At 43.8% G+C, this 25,941-nt stretch overlaps 1 protein-coding gene across 1 annotated transcript in view; it reads left to right on the top strand.

Moving 5' to 3' along the window:
- Window positions 1-2,418: 2,418 nt before the first annotated feature.
- EXOC4 (exocyst complex component 4) overlaps window positions 2,419-25,941 on the top strand; it is a 737,356-nt gene continuing 713,833 nt past the window's right edge. Inside the window, exon 1 of the mRNA XM_008150517.3 lies at window positions 2,419-2,557. Coding sequence (XP_008148739.2) covers window positions 2,472-2,557 — 86 coding nt within the window. The 5' untranslated portion in view covers window positions 2,419-2,471. The remainder of the gene's footprint in view (window positions 2,558-25,941) is intronic.

Here is a 25,941-nt window from a genome sequence, read left to right as displayed (position 1 = left end):
TGAAAAGTGTGTTGGGTTTTGTCAAAAGCTTTTTCTCTGTCAACTAAGATAATGATCATTTTTTCCCCCTACTGTTGGTATTCTTAGCTACTAGGCCCAACTATCCACCTTATATTAATGAGTTATTTAACTTGATAACTTGCTTTTTGCACTTATACATGAAAACCTTTTTTTCAGTAAAGATTAAAATTATGATTTCCAGTGGCTATTTGCTATATTCTTATATGAATGTTCTATAATTTATTTAATATTTCTATGTTGTTTCAAACTTTCAACATTTCTCTATGTCTCTATTTTTTTAGGAACAAAGTCCCTAGAACTGGAATTATTCGGCCAAAGACTATGAATACTTTTACATAAAAAGAAAATAAATGAGTCAGCATCCTTTCCAATTCTATCTAATAAAGAGGTAATATGAAAATTGACATCACTCCAACACACAAGATGGCTGCACCCATGTGGACATAAGATGGCCACCACAAGATGGCCGGCAGGAGTGGGCAGTTTTGGGCCATCAGGCCAGCAGGGGAGGGCAGTTGGGAGGGACCAGGCTGGCAGAGGAGGGCAGTTGGGGCGACCAGGCCTGCAGGGGAGGACAGTTGGGGGGTACTCAGCCCTGCAGGGGAGGGCAGTTGGGGGGAATCAGGCCTGCAGGGGAAGGCAGGTGGAGGGGACCAGGCCTGCAGGGGAGGGCAGTTGGGGGCAACCAGGCCTGCAGGGGAGGGCAGTTAGGGGTGACCAGGCTGGCAAAGGTGGGCAGTTACTGGTGATTGGGCCAGCAAGGGAGCAGTTAGGTATCGATCAGGCTGGCAGGGGAGTGGTTAGGGGGTGATCAGGCTGGCAAGCAGAAGCGGTTAGGGGCAATCAGGCAGGCAGGCAGGCAGGCGGGCGAGTGGTTGGGAGCCAGCAGTCCTGGATTGTTATAGGGATGTCGACTGCCCGTTTAGGCCCGATCCCACCGATTGGGCCTAAACGGGCAGTTGGACATCCCTCAAGGGGTCCCAGATTGGAAAGGATGCAGGCTGGGCTGAGCGACACATACTCCCGTACACGAATTTTATGCACCGGGCCTCTAGTCTATAATAATAAAAGCGTAATATACTACCGTATTTTCCGGTGTATAAGACGACCCCCAACTTTTCCAGTTAAAATATAGAGTTTGGGATATACCCGCCCTATAAGATGACACCCAGCATATAAGATGACCCCTGACTTTTGAGAAGATTTTCCTGGGTTAAAAAGTTGTCTTATACGCCGGAAAATACGGTAATTAGACCAGACATCCTTCCGGACAACCTTCCTGATGAAGCCGGGGCTATGAGGGAAGCCTGGGACCCGGGTGCCAGAGGGAAGCCAGTGCCAGCAGCCGGGGGAAGAAAGGCCTACTCTTGCAAGAATTTCATGCATCAGGCCTCTAATATACACACACACATATATATTTTATGTATATATGTATTTTTTACAATATATGTTTAAGAAAGTAATTAATGCTTTCTGGGGTTGCTACTTCACAACTCCAGACCTCTGAGTTTGCTTTCTATTCATCTCTTAAATTCTTAATCTTTACTGCTACTAAGCAGATCACCTCTTTTCCTCCTTTTCAATATTTATTTTTCCTATTGTTTTTGATTTGTCCACTTTCCACACATACTCTAATCTTTGTTATTTGTTCATTTCATCTTCTGAATGAATAACTAAACCAACAGAGTCTAACACAGGAAATACGAAGACTTACTAGTAAAAATATTAATAAAGCACAAATGGACATGATTACTATCCATATTTTATTTAGCTTGGGAAGAAAAAGCATTTGCAATCTGGTCAGTTTTGGTTTTCGTTTCTTTGGTCTTCATCAATATCCATTTGCGGGTTCCTGAGTGTATGTTTTTTAGGATTATCTGGGAATACAGGGACACTGAAAAATGATTGAACTCACATAAAACTAATGTAAAACACTTAGTTTTAGAGAATATTAAAGAAAAGCATTTGTCTCTTCATTGTCACATTTTAATGTGTTTTTAAAACACCACTGTGTTTGAAGTAAAATCGTGCATGTAGACATCAAGCATAGACCCGCGCCCCACTTAAATACGCGCCCCCCCACACACATTGTGACATCACCAGATAAATTTTAACTTAAAAACTGATATAATTCTAAAAACAAGGAAATTAAAAAACCCGAAGATCATAATAAATATAAGTAAGTCACTTATTAGGAGACTTCACTAAGCAGCTTCTGGTTTGGCTTCCTCCGAGCCCAGAAGCGGCTGAAGGAAAACTACAATTCCCAGAGTGCTTAGAACGCGCGTCGGCCTGGAAACGCGCTAAGTCCCGCCCCCTCACTCCGGCAACGGGAAGAGAAGTTCTGTGAAATGCTCTTCTCCTATTGGTGGACTATCGGAGAGGTCAATTGCAGAGTTCTCACCGCCTTCGCTCCATTGCAGCCCGCGGGTTCTCCACCCGTTACCAAGATGGCGGCAGAGGCAGCCGGTGGCAAGTACCGAGCCACAGTCAGCAAAAGCAAAGACCCCTCGGGGCTGCTCATCTCTGTGATCAGGTGAGGGAGGCAGGAGGCAGGGTCAGGGGACAGGGCAGCGGGCAGCGGCTCCACCTCCGCTTGGCAGGGAGAAGGGTGAGCTGGGTTCCACCCTGCCGACCCTCCCCGCCCCTTCCCTCCTGGCCTCTCCCAAGCCCATCCCAGGGTCCCCACGGACCCCCCAGTGTCCGGGGGCTGGGCTGGAGGGAGGAGCCTCGCCTCGGTGTTTTCTCTGGGGCCAGAGCTGCCCCGGTGGGATGCCCAGGCCCTGCCAGCACGCTGTGGGGCGTGGTGGAGGGAGCCAGGTGTGCTCAGGTAGCCCGTCCAGCACCTGGATTGTGGAGTTCCCCCTGCAGCGCTCCCAGTTCCCGGGACTTCGGTGTAAGGCCTGCCACGCGCTGCAGATAATGTTGTCACACTTTGGACACCTCCAACCACCTGTGCACGGCCACAGCCTCTCCGGCGGAGCCTGTAGCGAGCCGGTGGAAGGGCTGTGGGTCTGAAGGCACTCATCCATTTTCGATTTTTATTCTGCCTCCTTTCCCGGTCTATTCCTTTAGAAGGAAAGAAAGAAATGAAACAAATTTCAAGTTACCCTCTGTACACATTCCACCCCCCCTCCCCCGCCCCGAATCTATATGGTGGGAGTGGGAGTGGCAGGCCTTTCATTGGCTTTTTTATTTTTATTAAAGTGAAATAAATTGAGAATGGGAGAATCCTTTCAAGTACCATTAAGAATGGTAGAGGGAGTGACTAAAAACAACCAGAGTAAAACGCGACACGTTTTTTTACGTTGTTGACATTTGAATTTCAACTCGGGTATTTTCCATGAAATAAAACATGAATGTCCTCACCCCCCTCCCCGCTTTGGCAAACTTTTGGTTCCGTTCTTGGAGGGCTTTTGCACTGCCCTGATCTTTTTAAAATCCAGGCCCAGCAGTATCTGGTATTTAATAAGTTCTTGAATGAATGCACAGATCGAACTTTTAAAACAGCCTGCCTTTCCTGGACTTATAAAGACCCATCTCATGTGTGTTATTTAGGGACCTCTAGTTTAAGATTATGACATATGAAATCATCATTACTAAATATTTTAAAGGATTCAGATGATAATTCTCTGCATGGAGATACTTAATATACTTGGGAGGCCAAGCAGAGGAAATGCTGTTGTATTGTGGACACGTTTTCTTGCTGTGACAATACACAGGTAGTGCAGCTGTTTCACGGTATTAGCATATTTGTAGCTTCCCATCCGAATCCCCTTGGAAATATAAAACATGATTTATGTGGATTCTTTTTTGGACTAGTTCACTTTTTTTCTGCCTTGCAGTCAACATTCATTTAAGCAGTACATATTTCTTGCCTGTCTGTAGCATGGTACCAGGCACTTATACGTACTTTGGAAATATTTATTGAATGAATGAGTGAATGCCTTGAGTTTTGCAAAGACTAATTTGACATGATGTAGACTATATTTGAGGGATAAAATATGTAAGTAAAAACTATGACATGAGACCAGAAGAGAGAGATGGAATGCAATGGGAATCCCGGGGAAGGAGTGATTATTTCCCAGTGAAAGTGGAGTGGGGAATTAGGGAAGTTAGCAGCTATATACAAATGTACCATCTCACTGGTGTAATTATGATTCTGTAGGTTTTACCCATTTCTTTTATGCTATATATCAGTTTTTTTTTTAGATGCAGTTAAATTGACCCTAATGTTCTATATTTGAAAAAAGCTTAAAAAACAAACGAAAGCTTTGTTATTGATACTGATTCAAAAACATACATTGCTTTTGGTTGCCCTTGTGTTTTCCAGGGGAAATTTCCCAATGCTGGGTGGTGTGGGTGTGATTTTGTGGTTTATCCATCCATTTCCTATGTCCATAAATAATACCTTCTCATAATCACCTTGATTTAGTCCCAGTGCATTTTTTTTACTCTGACTTCTGTTGCATATTTTTGTTTTCCTTTTTCTTCCTTATTTTTGACCACCTCAGACCATTTGAACAACACTTTTTATTTTGTTATATCTATTACCATAATGATATAAATGGAGTGTCCACACCTAGCATTCTGGGTAAGGATACTGGTTTATGTTTACATGTGACCATTTTAAGACTGATGTTGATGTTTATATATCAACATCTCTTTGAGTCTCAGGGCAATTTTGGCCTTGTAGTGAGGGTGTTGCTAACGCTCTCCATTCTTGTTTCCTCCCTGATATGCTTTTGAACATACCCAGTGGTTTAAATTTCATAAGCAGTGGCAGTGAATGAGAGGAGGATGGTAGTATTACTTTGGTGTTCAGGTTGGGGAGAGTCAGGGGAGAGTACTTCAGGGAACAGAATAGGGAATGTAGTTGCTAAGAGAGTAGATATAAAAATTTCTCATCATAAGAAAACACAACTGTGAGGTGATAGATGTTAACTAAACATACTATGGTAATCATTTTGCAACCTACACATACATCATATTTATACCTTAAATGAATACATTGTTAAATGTCATTTATATCTCAATAAAACTGGAGAAGTTGTTCCGTCACTGTAGTTGCTGCTTTGTCTCTCTGTTCAATTTGTATTCTCTGTGTTACCCTTGTTGCAACATTGTCCTCATGATTCCTAATTCCTGGTATAAAACTTTGGTTACCTCCTCTTACCCTTAACCTCTTTTCAAACTATCAAAGACTGTAGCTTTCCTGGTTGCTTTGGCAACAAGCCTCAAAAAGAAAAACCAATTTTAGACTCATGTTAATAAAATCTCAACTACATCTAAAGGATACATGGAACTGGATGTGCCAGCTCTCTTTCATGTTTCCTTGGCCCTATCATTTTGTCACAGTAAATTACTTGTTCGTGAAGGAGTCCTCTGTCCTCTGAAAAGTTTGTTTAGTTTAGCTTTAGCTTTTTATATCACTGAGCAGTTGTTTTTCTTTTTTGAATAGTGATTGTTAAAAATTCTCCCTCAGTTCTCTTATTCAGATATGTAAAAAAGGTCATTTCTAAACTACATTATGTATTTTTAAATGCTATTCCTATTTGTTAGAAGAGCATTTATTGTTATAATTGTCTTTTAACACTGGATTAAAAAAAAAAAAGTACAGATGAATAAGGGGTTGACCTAAGGACAGAGTAGGTGTAGACATGCTATATCCAAATCTCATCTAGGGTACCAGGGTTTCTAACCAGGGTACCAGGTGGTTAAATAATGACTCTATTTTGCTAGTGTGGCAGTCCATCAAAGTAACTTTAAGATGAGATATAGTGTAATTGTAATGAAAGTATTACATTTGGCAGATGGGTATTTTTAAAAGTACCTTGAGACTCATAAATGAAATTCTTAACCATTTAAAAAGTACTAAAAAAAAATATGTCAGGACAGTTAGGTATTTCATAGGGTGTACTCTGGCTTTGCAAAGAGGTCCTCAGGTGGTGAGGAGGGGCTTCGATGAGACCCAGGGCTTGGGATTGAGTCTGTCGGGCTGCTGCTAACTGCAGGTTTTGGTTTGAAATCTTGCCCACTGGCCCCTTAAAACGGAACTAATTGGGTGGACAGAGCCCCGACTCCCTGCTGATGCACACTTTGGACAGTTTCATGCCCATGTCCGCGCACAGCATTTTCCTGCTTTACTATCGATCCTCTACCCCCACCTGCTCACCTTGTGTTTGGTGTGAAGTTGGAGCAGGAAGCCTTTCTAAACAGGAAGTAAGCACTGTGACATCTGGGAGATGCTCTTTTGTTTTTGTGAATTCTTGTCAGATTTTTAATTGGGAAATGTGTCTACCACTTACTGCTAGGTGATTTGCTTTCCAATTAATGGTTGACTCTCTTCTCTTTATAAGTTGGTCTTTAATAGCCAATTTAATTGGGAAGACAAACTTGACTGTGACTTGAGGAGACCTTACAGAAACCTCGGAGTAGAGATTTTTAGACAGATGTTACAGATGTCAAGGAGGTTACAGATGTCAAGGAGGTTACAGATGTCAAGGAGGTTACAGATGTCAAGGAGGTTTGAAGGAATTGAAGGCTCGCGTTTTCATCAACTTTTGAAGATGAAATTTCAAAAACCAAGCAAATCCTTCATTGAGAACACCTGTTACATTGCACAGAGTATTTTGGTCAGCCCCATATTTAATCCAAAGAACACTGTTGAGGGGTCCAGTCTTTGATGAGAGTGTTGACCAAGCAGCTTTGAGGTCCACGACCCCCTTTATGGTGGGAGGGGGGTGTGGACACTCTTCAGAGCAGAGCCCTAGGTCAGTGGTAGGCAAACTGTGGCTCATGAACCACATGCGGCTCTTTAGCCCCTTGATTTTTTAGCAAAGGCCAGCTTAGGAGTACCCTAATTAAGTTAATAAGAGTGTACCTACCTATATAGTTTAAGTTTAAAAAATTTGGCTCTCAAAAGAAATTTCAATCGATGTACTGTTGATATTTGGCTCTGTTGACTAATGAGTTTGCCGCTGACCTAGGTAGTCAGTGTCGTCACGTTTTGGTGTATGGGACAACACTCCAACCAACTGATCGACACCGGCCAGGGCATGTGTAATTTTTAACATTGGAATTTCGTGAAGGCTTTGAGGCATATATGTGGTTTAAATGTTGGGTGATTGGTCAGGTGTTTTTTTTTTTTAAGCAATTACTTGTAGGTAGACGTGGTCACAGTCTTTGGTGGGAGGTGTGGTATAGTTAGTAGAAACTTACTGTATTATCCATGTAAAGTAACCCTGGACCAGTTTTAGTTTCTTTACTTGTAAAATGGGAATAATGATCTGCTATGGTTGTTGGGGAAATTAAGAGCGTGTGAAAGTGCCCAGCATAGTTTGGCATAGAGAAGGCATGTTCACTTCCTCATTTTTAGGATCTGCAGCTTCTCTGGTTAGAAACTTTATTTTAATATTTGCCAGCTAGCCACCAGGTTATGTTCATTTTCATCCAGACTATTCTTGCCAGGTTGGCTAGAATGTTTGATTCCAGTTATCAGAATATTCTCTTTATACCCAGGGAACCTTGTGTAGCTGAATTTAGATGGTTATTATTTGATCATTTGATAGTCAGCTAAATAGCTAGATTTAAATATATGTATGCTTATATGTGTATGCAAAAAAATGTAAACCAACATAAAATATAAAACATACTTATTAGATTACACACACAAAGATTATCAGCAAGCGAATTGAAGGGCCAGTGATCTCTGCCTAGCTCATCTTTGCTGCCATTAAAACATTATACATATGATTTCTAAAATTAAATGCATAATTTTCTAAAATTAATCATGCATTTAGAAATTCAAATATTTGAAGAGGAACAAAATAAAAAGAAGTAAAGAAAAAATATTTAATGTATTAGTATAATACTGTTTATGAATTTATATATTCTTAAGGAATATTTATAAATATTATATATATATTCTTTAAACAAGTGGGGTCATACTGTGTATACTTTCAAACTTTGTTCATTTGTTTTACTTTATCTTTGAGATATTTCTAGAAGCACACACTGATTTCTGTCATTCTTTTCAGTAGCTATGTAGCATTCTGTCATATGGATACACCATAATCTATTAGTTTTTAAACAAACACTTTAGTTGTTTCTTTATTTGTTTTTATCTTCTGTTAAAACTATATTGCAGTGAGGGGGCATACCCAGGAATTTAAATTTATGGCAGTGGCAGTGGAATAGCTGCATTAGAATATGTATATGTGCCTTTTGTATTCTGACAGAGCCAAAGTGTACTTTAGAAAGATGATAATTTACACTCCCATAAGTGGTATATTAGAGTACCTATTTCCTCATGGTTTTGTTAGAAATGGAATTTTTATTAAAAACTTATTATTTATTAAAGTATAGTTGACATACAATATTATATTAGGTTCAAGTGTACATGGTGATTTGACATTTATGTACCTTAGGATGTGATCACCATGATGTCTAGTAACCAATCTATCATCATACATAGTTATTACAATATTATTGATTATATTTTCTATGCTCTACATTACATCCCTGTGACTAATTTATTTTATAACTGGAAGTTTGTGCCTCTCATTTCCCTTCACCCTTTTCACCCATCTATCCCCCTTTCCAGCTACTATCGTTTATTTTCTGTATCTATGAGTCTATTTCTGCTTTTTTTGCTTGTTCGTTTACTTTGTTGTTTTTAGATTCCACATATAAGTGAAATCATACAGTATTTGACTTTCTCTGTCTGACATTTCACTTAGCATAATATCCTCTAGGTCCATCTATGTTGCAAATGGCAGGATCTCATTTCTTTTTAATGGCTGAGTCATATACCATTATATATACCAGAAACTGGATATTTTTGATGATTGTCTTTACTAACTATGCTGTATTAAAATATTATCAGGGGAGTGTTTCTTTCACTGTCATTTAGACACTGCTATTGGATGTATCTGGATGTGTTTTGCAAATATTTTTTTCCCAGTCTGTGGTTTGTGTTATCATTCTCTTGACAGTGTTTTCTCCAGAGCGGAAGTTTTTTATTTTAATGAAGCTCAGCTTATCAATTATTTCTTTCATTGATTGGTTCTTTGGTGTTGTATCTAAAAGTCATTGCAATATCTAAGCTCATCTAAATTTTCTACTGTGTTACTTTCTAGGAGTTTTATATTTTGTGTTTTATATTTAGGTCTGTTATCAATTTTGAGTTGATTTTTGTGAAGGGTGTAAGGTCTGTGTGTACATTCATGGTTTTGCATGTGGGTGTCCAGTAGTTCTACCACCATTTGTTGAAAGATTATCTTTTCTCCATTGTTGAATATATGTTGGATCTTCAGCATTGTTTCATGCTTCTTGTTCTCTTCCTATGTACACTTGTCATTGCAACATTTCCCTTTATAGAAATTAATATCGCACAAACATAAAAAATATAGTCATAAAAGAGAAACGTTGTCCAACAATCTCATTTCCCAAAATACTTCCTCACTTCCTTTTTTAAAGGTTTTCATGTGGATGCTGTCCACATGCATACAAAGAATAATTGTTGTAATTATAACAAAGTTAACATTTTTTAGCATAACAAAACTTTTTCATGTTAATGTGTAGTTATATAAATACTTTTAAGTGGGAGAATTAAAAATATAGAAATTACAGAGAAGAAAATATAAATTACTCATATTCTCTTCATCTAGAATTAACTACTCTTAATAACTTTGCTTTCAATTTTTAGAAAATCACTATATTATAAAAATAGTATGCACTCATTAAAGGAATTTAAACAATGGAAATGCAGAAAAATGTGAAGATGAAAAAAATTTCAAACTTTATCCTCTTAAGTTTTTATCCTTTATTCAATAAGTTTCCTTCATTGAAATTAGATGAACCTAATTCCAGACATATTTCTCACACATGTGGGTCTCTCTCTCTCTCTCTCTCTCAGTATGAATGAAATGTTGGATGGATTGATAGAAATAATTTTTAAAAAATAAATATGGGCCCTTTGCTTGTATGCTAACTTATATGCTTACTTTGTCTCCCTTTTTCAGGTATACATATGTATAGTAAAGTGTACACATATACTGTATGGCTTGATGAATTTTTACCTGTATAATCACATCAAAATAGAGAACACTTTCAGCATCCCTGTCAATTTTTCTACAGTGTTTTGTGTGTGTGTGTGTGTACAGATGTGCAGATACCCTCTTGTTCCAATACCATTCATTGAAAAGACTATCCTTTCTTCACTGAATATCTCTGCACCTTTGTAAAAAATCTGTTGATTAATGTGGGTCTGTGTCTTGACTCTTAGTCGGTTCCATTTATCTTCTTATCTTGATGACAATACCAGTTTTGTTTACTGCTTTTATAAATTGTGAAGATGCATGGTGTAAGCTCTCTAACTGTATCCTACGTTTTAAAAGTTGTTTTGGCTGTTCTAGGTCCTTTGCATTTCTGTATCAATTTTAGAACCAGCTACTCAATTTCTACAATAAAACTTGATGGGATTTTAGTTGGGGTTGCATTGAATGTACAGATTAACATGGGAGAATTGACATCTTAACTGTATTGAGTCTTCTGACCCACGAACAGGATATATCCCTGCATTTATTTTTTTCTTTAATTTCTCTCAGCAGTTTAAAAAAAAATAGATTTCAATGTATAAGTCTTACATTGTTTGTCAGATTTATTTCTGTTGTTTTAGGCCACTCCAAGTTGTCCCACAGCTCACTGAATGCTGAGGTTCATTTTTTCCCCATTCTTTTTTTCTTGGCATTTTCTTTTGTATATTTTGTATTGTTGTGTGTTCAAGTTCACTGATCTTTTCTACAATTCCTAATTTGTTAATTCCATGTTAAGTAATTTTTTAATCGTTTGTTGTATTGATCTCTAGAAGTTTGATTTGGGTGTGTGTGTTTTAATATGTTTAATGTCTGGTTACATGTTTGCTCTTTTCTATAGTTTCTTGAACATACCGAATACAGGTATCATAAATGTTTTAATGTTCTTGTGTACTAATTTTATCATCTGTTTTATTTTTTGGGCTAGTTTTAGTTGAATAATGTTCCCTGCCTTCCTTCTACTTTTTGGATAGTAGATATTATAAATTTTACCTTGTAGGGCAGTGATATTGGATGTCTCTATTTTCCTATAAACCTGAGTTTTTTTCTGGGATGTGGTTAAGTTACTTGGGAACAATGGGGTCTTTTCAGGTCTTATTTTAAATTTCTCTAATTGGGAACAGTGCGACATTTAGTCTAGGGCCAATTTTGTCTCACCAAGATGGCAAAATCCTTTTGAGTACTCCTCCCAGTGCTCTGTGAATGATGAGAGTTTTTACCTGGGCTGGGCCTGATTTCAGATAATTGTTCCCATTAATCCTCTCAGGTGGTCCCTTTCCTGGCCTTGAGTAGTTTCCTCTCAGCTTGCGCTGATGACACTGCACCGAAGACTGGAGGAAGACCCCCTAAACCTCCCAGTGCTGTGGGGAGCTCTCTCCTCTCCGCAGCTCTGCTCTGCAAGCTCTGCCTTAATGTCCAAGTTTGAACCTGTGTTGTTTTTTGTAAGTCATTTCAGGTGGTTGCATATGCTCAGAGAGGAAGAATAAGGTAATCAGATGTGTATATGAAATTTTGGCATGAAAATGAACTAGGTATCTTGGCACTAGTTGGTCTTTCTGACTTTTCAGTAATTTGCGGTGTATTTAATTAAACGGCTAAATACTTTAATTCATATAGTACTTTTTTTCAAGAACTTTTCCTTCTGAACTTTAGAAATGCTTTGGAATTCTTATATATCTGTTTATGTATTTCTTTATTTTTAAGGATATCGTTCTTTTCTGTTTTGCTTATTTAATGACTGTGATAGTATTGTTGATTGTGAGCCCGAGGTCTCACAGTTACGGAGCTGGTAAATGGGTTTCTGTGGGCGGCATCATACTCTGCCCCTTTTGCTTGCATTTGGATGGCTGCAACCTGTGCTTGCATTTTCCAGTTTGCAGTGATGAGCCTGCTCCCTGTGGGCTTCACTGTTGCTTCCTTCATCTTTAACTGCTTTCAAGCCATGAAATGAGTTATGATCTTGGTCTTTGTAGTATCAGTCCTTCATTTGTAGGGAATTTCACCTTGAAAAAACATGGCAACTCACCATTTAATAGGAAGTTATAATGGAAAATTGTTGTGTACCATTTTACTTGGTAAGAACATTTTAAGATCCTTAGAACCTTTTCTTTAAAAATTTTAAGAAAGCTGCTGCAGAAAATAAAGTGGTACATGATTCAAAAGGCGATTTTCCATTTAAAACTTGGTGCCTGTCATTGTGTTATGGGAGACATTATTTTTACTCAAAATATAACTTGAGCGCCTGTTAGAAATACAGGCTCTCAGTCACCACCTGACCCACTGGAATCGGCCTTGATTTCCAGGTGATTCAAATACACTTTAAAAAACCAATTAGCGTTTTACTTTTTTTAAAAAAGCTGAGGTACTGGCATTGTAGCTTTGTTTTTTAAAAAAGGTTATTCTTAAGCGACACACACTGAAATACATACTAATAAAAATGATGTGTCTAGGATTTGCTTCAAAGTAATTGAAGCAAGGCTGAGTCAGTGAAAGATGAAGCAAGATTGGAGTGTGTTTAAGTTGTTGAAGCTGGGCTTATTCGACAAGTGTTAATTTTTGTATGTGTTTGAAAATTTTAATAAAATTGTGTGTTGTGTGTGCTTATATATGTTATGTGGTGGGGAGAGGGAAGAGAGTGGGGTTCTGTAGATTAATAAATTGCAGAAATGCTAAATAATGTATCTTCATGACCTGTCCACCCAGCCCCTACTCTGACACCCTCCCTCCCAGAGGCACTGTGCACATTATCATATTCAAGGCTCCTGGATGTCTGCTGTTAAGAAACCTTCAATTTGTGTAATCCAGAATTTTCAAACATGACCAAATTACACCCATTATTATCTTACAAAACGTCATTTCGGAGGAACTCACCAGAAACTCCGCATTAGGCAACAGCATACACCCTGAAAATGAACAAATGCTGTAACAAAAACACTCCACTGCAGGTGAAAATAAGATCACTGTGGACAAAGCTTAAGGAGGAGGTGGGGCTTAACATGCAAGAGGGAAAAGAGAGTCAGTAAGGGGAGGGGTAGATTTTAACTTGACTTTGTCAACCCTGGACTCAGTTTTATGTGTTAGTGGGGGTGATTTTACTTAATTTTAGATAATGGCCTTCTCTGTTGGCTACAAGATTTATAGCTTTTGGTCCCCAGAAGTGTTTTGTATAACCGAGTTAATTGAAATATTGAAAAACTGCATGTGTTTGGTGTAGTAATTGGCCCTAAGTGCTGTCTGAAGCAAGACACCAGTGAGTTTTCAATTGACTTTAAAGCAGAAATTGCTTCCTGTCACTTGGTAGTAAATGAATCTTTGTACTGAATTAAGGGATGTTGTTTTTATGCCTCAGAAAACTTTTTCAGAGGGACTTGTTTGTCATCGTGACTTTGCTATCAATTGGGATGGAATTGTCTTGTATTTTTTGAGCTCTAATAAGACAATTAGGAAACAAGCAATTGCAATGTGTAATTGAATATAATAAAATCGATTAAAAAGTGTAATGTAGCCTTGACTGGTTTGGCTCTGTGGATAGAGCATCAGCCTGCAGACTGAAAGGTCCCAGGTTTGATTCTGGTCAAGGGCATGTACCTGGGTTGTGGGCACATCCCCAGTGGGAGGTATGCAGGAGGCAGCTGATCGATGTTTTCTCTCATTGATGTTTCTGACTCTCCCTCTCCCTTCCTCTCTGTAAAAAATCAATAAAATATATATTTAAAAATGTAATGTAAATTTGGTTATGCTTTGAGTGAAGCCATATCTAGTGGGATTTTATAGTGATACACATCTCAAACATTTCTTTAATGTGCGATTTTTTTTTTTACCGCTAACTCAGAATTATGAGGGTTTGTTATTTTTATAACAAACAGAAGCATTAATAGACTGCCTATCATACACAGAGTGCTCTGCTTAGTATAAACTATCTTTAAAGACCTCCTTCTCAGCTAGTTTGGTTAGTATTTAGATTCATAGCAATCTCTTTTCCTCCTCTTCAGTTCCTGCTTTCACTCAACTCATACTTGGCACTGCCTTCAGTTCCCTGCTGATAGGGTACGTGTTTGTTGCTGTCAGGAATTTCTTAGGTCGGCTGTTTGGCACTGTAGAGGGAAAGAAAATCTGATGCTCACCCTTTGAGACAAGGGCTAAATAGACCTAATAGTGTAACCTAATATCTCCTGGTAAAAAGCAGTTTGGGCAGAAAATAGGGTAACATTTTGAAGAATCGTGTCAGCTCTAGACTCTTTTTTCTTGTGTTGGCATCAATAGCAAAAAGAAATATTATGCTCTAGAAAGATCAGTGAGCTAATTGGTCAGTAAAGATCACTAGTAGTTAATTTTTGTCCTACCTGAAGTGAAGTTCCGGAACTAGTTAACTTTTGAGTATTTGTTGAGAGTTTTAAAATATTTAGTTTTTTCTTTTATGATAATGTTAGAATATTTTGGAAATAAAGATGACTCCTTGTTTTATTGCTCTTTCCATTATGCAATTAAAAATTAGTTAGAATGGTCCTAGTGCAAGAGGAGGTAGCGCTGATTGAGGGGCTCAGTGTTTGATGAGGGAGAAGTGCCAGGGCTCAGTGGCATCCCCTTTGTCGCTCGGAGGTCCATTTTCGTACTTTCCAGAATGGGGATGGATCACTGAGGAGATTGGATTCTTGTCGTTGATTGTGCTCTATAGAGCTGTAACTTCCTCATAAGTGATTTTGGGATATGTGGAGTCTTACTTCGTTTTTCTGAGGTGTTTGAAGGGATTTTCATTAATTGTTTTGTTACTCTTTATTATTCCTGGAGGAGAGATCACTGGATGCCAACGAGGAATGCCCTTAGTAGACAGTTTAGCCTGTTCACTGTTTTCAGAAAGCATGACTTAATGCTAATTATTCTGTAGGTGTCTCCAATTTTAGGTGTATTATGTTAAATATCTCTATATATAAAAGGCTAATATGCAAAGTGTCCCCTCGGAGTTTGACCGGGAGTTCGATTGCTCGCTATGATGTGTGCTGACCACCAGGGGATGGCGCAGAATGAAGGAAGGCCCTGGCCAGCAGCTGGGGAAGGCAGACCTCGACTTGCAGCTGGAAGGCCCTGATCAGTCCTGATCACTGGCCAGGCTAGGGACCCTACCCGTGCACTAATTTCATGCACCGGGCCTCTGGTTTCTTAAAACAGGTTAATTAGTTTAGTTGTCTGAGGCTGTATTAGGCAAATAATTCTAGTGGGTTTGACAAGAATTTGTGTTGCTATGGTAAGGGAGAGTGACTGATAATATCTGCCTTGAGAATTTACCTAACCAAAATAACACTGCCTGTATTTTATAGGGTGATGTATGAGTCTGCTCAGGCTGCCATAACAAAATACTGCAGATTGGGTGGCTTAAACAACAGACATTTTCTTACAGTTTTGCAGGCTAAAAGTTCAAGATCAAGGTACTTGTGGTTTCTGGTGAGGGCCCCCCTCCTGGCTTGTAAATGACCACCTTCTCTCAGTGTCCTCACATGGACTCTCCTCTCTGAGTATGTGGAGAGAGAGGGCTGTTTATGTTCCTTCCTCTTTTATAAGCTCATCCAGTTTCTTAAGACTTTATTACCTCCTTTATAGACTGTATCTCCAAATATAGTGACATTGGGAGTTAGGGCCTCAACATATGAATGGGGGTGTGCGCCAAAATTTAGTACTTAACAGGTGGTACTCTGGGGACTCATTACTTTGTTAAAGTACGTAAACTCCTTCCACAGTGATAGTTTGTCATTACCTATGGGTCATCTTGGGGCTCAGCAAAGAGCTCTGGCCAGGCTCTTGATTTTTTATAATTGGTTGTCAACCTTATTGCATGCTTTTCTGGCTTATGATGTTTAGCCCTCTAATGCCAAATATTTGCAATGTAGACACTTTTTAAAAACAACCACTCTCTGGTCAGCTTGAACTATTAAAATGTTTGCTGAGAGGAGGCCATTCATAATACTTGATTTGATCCATTTAGTTCTATAAATTCCCTAATTTCTATCCATAGTTTGAAAAGGATCATTAGAAAAGTTCTTACTTGGACTATATTCAGTCTTTCAAAATCTGTAGGTCTGAGTTGAATTTTAATGTTATATTCTTGAATGACTTATAAGGAATGGTTATATAAAATTAATTACTTTTTTTCCCGAAGGTTGTTGCAGACATTGTCCACTATATTGTACTAGAGGCCCGGCGCATGAAATTTGTGCATGGGTAGGGTCCCTGTGATCAGGGCCGATCTTCCCCAGCTGCTGGAGCCGGCCCTGCCCCCTGCCGCCTCTGTCTGCCGCCACCTACCCCTGGTTCCCCGTTCCCCATTGGGCAATTGGAGCCTGCCAGCCAGAGGGAGGGACCAAGAGGTTGGCTGGCAGGGCTGGGGGCAGCTCCTGTGTTGAGCATCTGCCTCCTGGTGGTCAGTGCGTGTCATAGTGACCGGTAGTTCCATCGTCTGCTCAATTTGCATATTATGCTTTTATATATATATATATATATATATTTATATATATATATGTATGTATATATATATATATACACACACATACATACATACATACATATACACACACATATATTTATATATATAAATATATATATATATACATACATATACATATACATATATATATAAACATATATACATATAAATATATATATATATACATATATATTATTTATATATATATATATATATAGACTAGAGGCCCGGTGCATGAAATAGTGCACTTGGAAAGGGGGGGGTCCCTCAGCCCGGCCTGTGCCCTCTTGTAGTCCAGGAGCCCTTGGGGGATGTCCGACTGTTGGCTTAGGCCCACTTCCCGCAGCAGGCCTAAGTCTGCAGTCAGACATCCTTAGTGCTGCTGTGGAGGTGGGAAAGGCTCCCACAACCTCTGCTGCACTCGTCAGATGTCAGCCCAGCTCTGGCTGAGCAGCGCTCTCCCTGTGGGAGCTAACTGACCACCAAGGGTCAGCTCCTGCTTTGAGCGTCTGCCCCCTGGTGGTCAGTGTGCATCATAGGAACTGGTCGTTACACTGTAGGGCTGAAACTGGCTCTCCGACATCCCCCGAGGGGTCCCAGATTGCGAGAGGGTACAGGCCAGGCTGAGGGATCCCACCGGTGCACAATTGGGGCCGGGGAAGGACACGGAAGGTTGGCCAGCTTGGGAGGGACCACGGGAGGGCTCCAGGGCTTGTCCAGTCCATCTTGCTCAGTCCCGATTGGCCGGACCCCAGCAGCAAGCTAACTACTGGTTGGAGCATCTGTCCCCTGGTGGTCAATGCATGTCATAGCAAGCGGTTGAGCGGCCTTAGCATATCGTTAGCATATTATGCTTTGATTGATTGAATGGCCGACCAGACACTTAGCATATTAGGCTTTTATTATAGGATAATGTTTTCTTTATTGTTTTAAGTGAAATATTTATTTTAGAATTTAAGACGTTTAAAGTTTGCATCCTAGTGGAACTGGAATCTGTCATTTTAACAATGACAACAATATAACTGACTATGTTTCCCTTTTTGAATTGGCTACTAGGAACCACAGAGTTAGCTTGAGGGGGCTCATTTCATTTAAACTATGTTTGCCCAAATGACCAGAATACTTGTGTTTTACATTTATATGGCATTATTTTGTCTTGCATCTCTTTAATGAGTTCTACTTTCTCATTTGTTTTCCCTCCCTTCCTCCCTCCTTCTTTCTCTTCCTCCCTTCTTATTTTGTAATCCTTACTCAATGATACGCTTATTGATTTTAGAAGGGAGGGAGAGAAAAAGAGAGAAATACTGATGTGAGAGAGAAACATTGATCGGTTGCCTTTCGGACATTCCCTGACCAGGAATTAAACCCTCAAACTAAGTATTCGTCCTGACCAGGAATTGAATATATAACCTTTCGGTATACGGGAGGACGCTCCCGCCAACTGAGTCGCACTGGCCAGGGCTTTATTATCTACACTAGAGGCCTGGTGCACGAAATTCGTGCACAGGGGTGGGTGTGTGTCCCTCAGCCCGGCCTGCACCCTCTCCAATCTGGGACCCCTCGGTGGATGTCCTACTGCCGGTTTAGGCCTGCAGGATTGGGCCTAAACCGGCAGTCGGACATCCCTCTCACAATCCGGGACCACTAGCTCCTAACCGCTTGCCTGCCTGCCTCATTGCCCCTAACCACTTCTGCCTGCCAGCCTGATCACCCCCTAACTGCTCCCTGCCGGCCTGATTGCCCCCAAACTGCCCTCCCCTGCAGGCCCAATCGCCCCAACTGCCTTCCCCTGCCGGCCTGTTCGCCCCCCAACAGCCCTCCCTGTGGCCATCTTGTGGTGGCCATCTGTGACAACGTCGCGGCGGTCATCTTGTGATGACATCGCACCACGCCACCTAGGCTTTATTATATAGTATTCTTGTACAAGTCATCTCAGATCTTTTTTTTGGAAAGAGCTAGGATAGAAATAAAATGAAACTTGAAAATAAATATTGTTAGTATTCGTATTCATTATTAAATCCTGGTTGAAGGCTATCATTCTTTGCATGGGTGCTAATCCCCAAGTGGCTTCAAAGAACACTTTCAGTGTGAAAGCCCACAAAACTGTAACTGATCTGGCTCTCAGTCTCCTCTTTGACCTCATCTCGCCCCTGTCACCCTTCCTCACTTTTCTAAAACCACATAGATCACCTTTCGATTCCTTCTTTGAGCAGGCCAAACACTTCCTGCTTCATGGCCTGTCCATCTTCTGTTTCTCTGGAATCAGCTTTTCTGGATATGCCACCTTCCTCCCCCTGGTACCTAGAAAGCTTCATTCAAATGCTGACATTATGGGAGAGGCCCTTCCTGGTCTCCATAAGTAAAATAGTCCCCATCCTCCTACTCTGCCTTCCAGTTTCCATAGCTGCTACTCTCTGCTTCCACGTGTTGCATGTTTCTCTATTTGTTTCATTGCTTCCCCACAAGAATGTAAGCTTAATGATGGAGGGATTGGTTTTGCCACAGCTGAGTCTAGTTGCTTAGAACTGTGCTTGCTAAGTAGTAGGTGCTTAATAACTATTTGTTGAATAAATAAACGAACTAAGTAGGGTCACAGTACTATTGTCTGTCCTTTCCTAGACATTTTTGAACAGGCATTACTTCGTGGGAGATAATTTGGCTGCCGTTGTTTCTTAGCGCTGGGAACTGCTTTCTGTGCCTCCTTCAGATCCTGCATCTGGCTGCTGCCCGTTAGTTAGCTTTTCCTAAGCACTTAGAGCACCCAGCACTGAGAATACAGAGAAAGGTCTGACCTGGGACATAAATAAGTATCTCAGGGCTTTCGAGTGGGGGAGGCGTTAAGGAATTTGGGCTAACAGCATTTTGATTCACAGGTGACTGACTTTGTTCCTAATGATGGATAAGTCCACACTTCAATTGCACTTTATATTTTACAAAGCCCATTACACACTTCTTCCATCCTTACCACCACTTGGTGAGGCAGGTACTCTTATTAACTTGTCTCTTTGACAAGGAAAGAAACAGATTCAGAGAAGTTAGTGACTTGCCCAAGGTCAAAGAGCTTGGAAGTTGCAGACACCTCATGTGTGCCATATCTGATGAGAGTGGTAAGAACTATTTCTGGTGTATTTCTAATGGTAATATTCCAGATCTGTCTTCTTTCTTTTTGCATCCTCTTCTTCTGTCTTTGACTGAAGGTTACTGTTCCTCTTGAATGATGGGTTACCTTTGGGTGGCTAACCTTATTTTCATAGGTGTGCTTTTTCTTTTATTAATCTTCTTTTTGTCTTTTTAAAGAGTAATATCGACTTTTGTTTACTTTGTCCTGCCTGCATTCCACTACTTTATTAAGTCCAAAGTGAAAGCAAAATTGCTCCCTAGTAGGAGCCAGTGATGGTGACTAGTTATTTTCCTTTCAAAACACTTGACCAGCTACCCCGAAATACAGAGGCTATGGAATACTACTCAGCCATAAGAAAAGATGAAATACTGCCACTTGCTACAACATGGATGGACCTTGAGACTATTCTGCCAAGCGAAATAAGTCAGTCTGAAAAAGCCAAGAAATGTGTGATTTCACTCATATGCAGGATATAAAACAAAAACTCATAGACACAGACTGCAGTATGGTGGTTACCAGAGGGAAGGGGGTGGGAGGGTAGTAAAGGGTAAAGGGGGCCAAATATATGGTGATGGAAGATGATTTGACTTTGGGTGGTGGGAACACAATGCAATATACAGATCATGTATCATAGACACGTACCCTTGAAAGACTGATTATGGTGCAGTCCGCAGCTCAAGAGCTGAGGCAGGAAGAGTAGGATTTTGTAACATTATAGTGGAAAGGGCGTGGCCTTTGCAGTCAAGTATACTTGGTTTTCATTCCAAATCTGGTATTATTAGCTGTGTACATGTATGCAAGTTACTCTGCCTCTCTGTTCCTCTGCTTGTTATCTGTGAAAAGGGTGGGGATATTATCTCACCACACTGTTTTGAGGGTTGCCTTAGATTATGTGTGCAAGGTAGCGACCGCATGGCCTTGTGTGTAATGGACACTTCATTTATATCCTGTGCCTCACTTTCACCTCCTCTTCCCAAAATGTAGTATATTTGTGCACTTAATTTTAAAATTTTCCAAGTAGAAGTTGAGTGAGAGCTGCTTTGTTAGCACTCAACATCAAAGGGATCTTGGATAATTTTTGGACTCGATAAAAAATGCAGTGTAGTTTCAGGCTAGTGCCCAGATGGTGGGCTATGGAATCTCTTCCTGTTGGACTGGCCACACCATATTGAGGGTTGTGTTCAGTGCTGAGTAGCTCATCTTCAGAGGCGGGACAGGGAGGCTTTGAAGAAGCAGACTGCCCAGCTGCTACTGAAAAGCTCTGGGCCTGGAAAACCACGCAGCCTCTTCATTGGTAGAGAGAGTGGTAATAATGGCACCTCCCTCGTAATTGTTGTCAGGAATAAATGAATTATTATGTGTCGACCACTTAGATGGATGCCAGGCATGGAGTGGGTTTTGTGTGAGTGTTAGCCGCTATTGAGGGGACCTCAGAGGACAGCAAGCAGGATGGTGGGCTTCCGTGTTGTGGAAGAAACAGTTGAGGAAATTGGAGGTGTTTAACCTGAGGAAGAAGGAAGTGTTGAGAGGCCTTTACTATTTACAGAGAAATTTTAGGGAAGAGGAAATAGATTTATTTTGTGTTACTCGGAAGGTGGAACCAGGATCGATGGGTAGACATTATGAAGAGGCTTATTATTTTATTTTATTTTATTTTATTTTATTTTATTTTATTTTATTAATAAAAGGCTTTGTAATAAGGAGAGGCATTTAAAATTGCACTGAATTGCTTTGTGAACTAGTGAGCTCTCCATCACATGGAGGCTTAGGAGGCCTCCTGACTTGGCTGAAGGGTGGCCTAGTTCAGCGATTGCCAACTGGTGGTCCACGGACCACTGGTGGTCCGTGAGGTCCGAAAGGTTGGCGACTGCTGGCCTAGATGACAGTGTTCTCTTCTACTGTGCTGTCAGCTCAGATCAAGTAACTGGCTTAAAGTAAGATGACTTCACACCGAAATTTGCTGGGTGTTGGTAGCATGCCTAGGAACTTTCTCCCTGGAATTAGTCTGTTCTGACGGTCTATCATTCATTCATTTTGCAGATATTCATTGTGTGAGACATTGTATTTCTGATCTTATTTTGCTGAAATGAAAACAGAGGTTGGAAATGAATTTGTATTTGACATCATGGACTCCTTGGAGAAACCCAGTGGATTACGTTTCATTATGGGAGACGTTCTCCTTGGGAGTGTTGTGTTTTGGGAGCTCTTTTGAGCAAAGCACTGAGTGCCCTTTATTTTAGACTGTCTTGTCAGGGTGTTTGCTAGCAAGCGTCCTTGGAAGATAGAATCTTGTCTTCTAGAGCAGAGGGCAGGCATATTTACTGCCCAGTATGAAAGATTCGGCTTTCTAAGCTCAGGGTTCTCTCCAGTAATTCACAGCGTGTGCAGGCATCCATTTGGGCTTAACCCCGATGGGACTTGCGGGAACGGGCACTGAACAAATATGCTGGTGCTCATGCTACTTGCTGTGCTGTGAGTAATAAAGTCCTTAGTCTGACCCAGGAGTTTTGTGTCTTCTACCAGAATCCATAAAACCGTGGCAGGCTAGCTTGTTAACTTGTAAGTAGGATAAAAATCTCAGACTCTTCACAGTTCTTTTTTTTTTTTTATGGTTGTTTTTTTTTTTTTTTTTTTTTTTAATTTCTTTATTGATTAAGGTGTCACATATTTGTCCTCATCCCCCCATTCCCATCCCACCCCTCTCCCCACGCATGCCCCAATCCCCTGTTGAACTTAACCGTTGGATAGGCTTATATGCATGCATACAGGTCCTTTGGTTGAACTCTCCCCCTCCCCCCACCCTCCCCCTACCCTCCCCTATCCTCCCTCTGAGGCCCGATAGTCCGATCGATGCCTCCTTGCTTCTGGTTCTGTTCTTGTTCCTCAGTCTATGTTGTTCATCATTTCCTCTAGATGAATGAGATCAAATGTCACTAGATATATACTAATAAGAACTGAATGTGAGACGAGCAATAATATTTATGCTGACAGGCAAATGAATCAATCTGTAGCGAGCTTCCCCCTGGACCAACAGTTCTTTTGAGACCCAATTTCGATGTCCAGTAGTTCCTTATGTGTACATGTCAGCACTGACCCCTCAGCTCTGGATGGTGGACAAATGGTGGTAATGGAGGTCCGACTCCCTCTGGTTTGGTCTCGGCCGAACCCAGGGGCACGGCGTCACCCGGACTAAGGGGCACGTGGCCTCACCCATACCCAAGGGGCGCGTGGTCTCACCCGGGCCTGGGACCCAGCCTCACCCGGATGGATCCAGGGGCGCACGGCCTCACCCGGACCCAGGATCTGGCTTCACCCGTACCCAGGGACGCTTGGCCTCTCCCAGACCCAGGGGCACGTGGCCTCACCCGGGCTTAGTTGCACAAGGCCTCACCTGGATCCAGGGACACATGGTCTCACCCAGACCCAGGAACGTTTGGCCACTCCCAGACCCAGGGCCACTTGGGCTCACCCGGGCCTAGGTGCACGAGGCCTCATCCGGATCCAGGGACGCATGGTCTCACCCGGACCCAGGGACGCTTGGCCTCTCCCAGACCCAGGGCCACTTGGGCTCACCCGGGCCTAGGTGCACGAGGCCTCACCCGGATCCTGGGACACATGGTCTCACCCGGACCCAGGGATGCTTGGCCTCTCCCAGACCCAGGGCCACTTGGGCTCACCCGGGCCTAGGTGCACGAGGCCTCACCCGGATCCAGGGACACATGGTCTCACCCGGACCCAGGGACGCTTGGCCTCTCCCAGACCCAGGGCCACTTGGGCTCACCCGGGCCTAGGTGCACGAGGCCTCACCCGGATCCTGGGACACATGGTCTCACCCGGACCCAGGGACGCTTGGCCTCTCCCAGACCCAGGGCCACTTGGGCTCACCCGGGCCTAGGTGCACGAGGCCTCACCCGGATCCAGGGACACATGGTCTCACACGGACCCAGGGACGCTTGGCCTCTCCCCGACCCAGGGCCACTTGGGCTCACCCGGATCCAGGGCCACATGGTCTCACCCGGACCCAGGGATGCTTGGCCTCTCCCAGACCCAGGGCCACTTGGGCTCACCCGGGCCTAGGTGCACGAGGCCTCACCCGGATCCAGGGACACATGGTCTCACCCGGACCCAGGGACGCTTGGCCTCTCCCCGACCCAGGGCCACTTGGGCTCACCCGGGCCTAGGTGCACGAGGCTTCACCCAGATCCTGGGACACATGGTCTCACCCGGACCCAGGGACGCTTGGCCTCTCCCAGACCCAGGGCCACTTGGGCTCACCCGGGCCTAGGTGCACAAGGCCTCATCCGGATCCAGGGACACATGGTCTCACCCGGACCCAGGGACGCTTGGCCTCTCCCAGACCCAGGGCCACTTGGGCTCACCCGGGCCTAGGTGCACGAGGCCTCATCCGGATCCAGGGACGCTTGGCCTCTCCCCGACCCAGGGCCACTTGGGCTCACCCGGGCCTAGGTGCATGAGGCCTCACCTGGATCCTGGGACACATGGTCTCACCCGGACCCAGGGATGCTTGGCCTCTCCCAGACCCAGGGCCACTTGGGCTCACCCGGGCCTAGGTGCACGAGGCCTCACCCGGATCCAGGGACACATGGTCTCACCCGGACCCAGGGACGCTTAGCCTCTCCTAGACCCAGGGCCACTTGGGCTCACCCGGGCCTAGGTGCACGAGGCCTCACCCGGATCCAGGGACACATGGTCTCACCCGGACCCAGGGACGCTTGGCCTCTCCCTGACCCAGGGCCACTTGGGCTCACCCGGGCCTAGGTGCACGAGGCCTCACCCGGATCCAGGGACACATGGTCTCACCCGGACCCAGGGACGCTTGGCCTCTCCCAGACCCAGGGCCACTTGGGCTCACCCGGGCCTAGGTGCACGAGGCCTCACCCGGATCCAGGGACACATGGTCTCACCCGGACCCAGGGACGCTTGGCCTCTCCCAGACCCAGGGCCACTTGGGCTCACCCGGGCCTAGGTGCACGAGGCCTCACCCGGATCCAGGGACACATGGTCTCACCCGGACCCAGGGACGCTTGGCCTCTCCCAGACCCAGGGCCACTTGGGCTCACCCGGGCCTAGGTGCACGCGGCCTCATCCGGATCCAGGGACGCATGGTCTCACCCGGACCCAGGGACGCTTGGCCTCTCCCAGACCCAGGGCCACTTGGGCTCACCCGGGCCTAGGTGCACGAGGCCTCATCCGGATCCAGGGACGCATGGTCTCACCCGGACCCAGGGACGCTTGGCCTCTCCCAGACCCAGGGCCACTGGGGCTCACCCGGGCCTAGGTGCACGAGGCCTCATCCGGATCCAGGGATGCATGGTCTCACCCGGACCCAGGGACGCTTGGCCTCTCCCAGACCCAGGGCCACTTGGGCTCACCCGGGCCTAGGTGCACGAGGCCTCATCCGGATCCAGGGACGCATGGTCTCGCCCGGACCCAGGGACGCTTGGCCTCTCCCAGACCCAGGGGCACGTGGCCTCACCCGGGCCTAGGTGCCCGAGGCCTCACCCGGATCCAGGGACACATGGTCTCACCCGGATCCAGGGACGCTTGGCCTCTCCCAGACCCAGGGCCACTTGGGCTCACCCGGGCCTAGGTGCACGCGGCCTCACCCGGATCCAGGGACACATGGTCTCGCCTGGACCCAGGGGTGTGTGGGCTCTCCCAGACCCAGGGGCGCTTGGCCTCACCCGGGCACGGGATCCAGCGTCATCCGGGTCCAGGGGCACTTGGCCTCACCCGGACCCGGAGTCCGGCCTCACCTGGACCCAGGGGCATGTGGCCTCACCTAGACCCAGGGACGTGAGGCCTCACTTATACCCAGAGGCGTGTGACCACACCCGAGCCCAGAGGCGCGCAACCCCGCCCGCACCCGGGTCTCAGCGGGGCCCCGTCTTCCCGATCCCAATTCCTGCCGGTCAATCCCCCCTCAGCAATTCCCCTGGCCATCCTTCCGGAGCTCCAGTATGGCTGCTGCAGAACTCGTCGGGCGGCGGCTCGGCGAAGCTCCGGTGCACCCGGTGCATGGCGGTGGGCCAGTCTGGCGTCGCTGTGTCGGCCCTTGGGTCTGCATCGGTGGCCGGTCGCCGAGCATGCGCACCTGGCCGCTTCCAGGGCGTTGAGATTCTTGACGGACTCAGAGGTCAGCAAGCGCGGAGTCTCCCACCCCATGTCTCATAGGGGCTCGTCTGTCTGTGCTTGGCTGCCAGTGG

Source organism: Eptesicus fuscus, chromosome 14 (genome assembly GCF_027574615.1).
Source record: "Eptesicus fuscus isolate TK198812 chromosome 14, DD_ASM_mEF_20220401, whole genome shotgun sequence".
Taxonomy (NCBI): Eukaryota; Metazoa; Chordata; class Mammalia; order Chiroptera; family Vespertilionidae; genus Eptesicus; species Eptesicus fuscus.
This window is presented reverse-complemented; position numbering and strand designations above follow the sequence as displayed.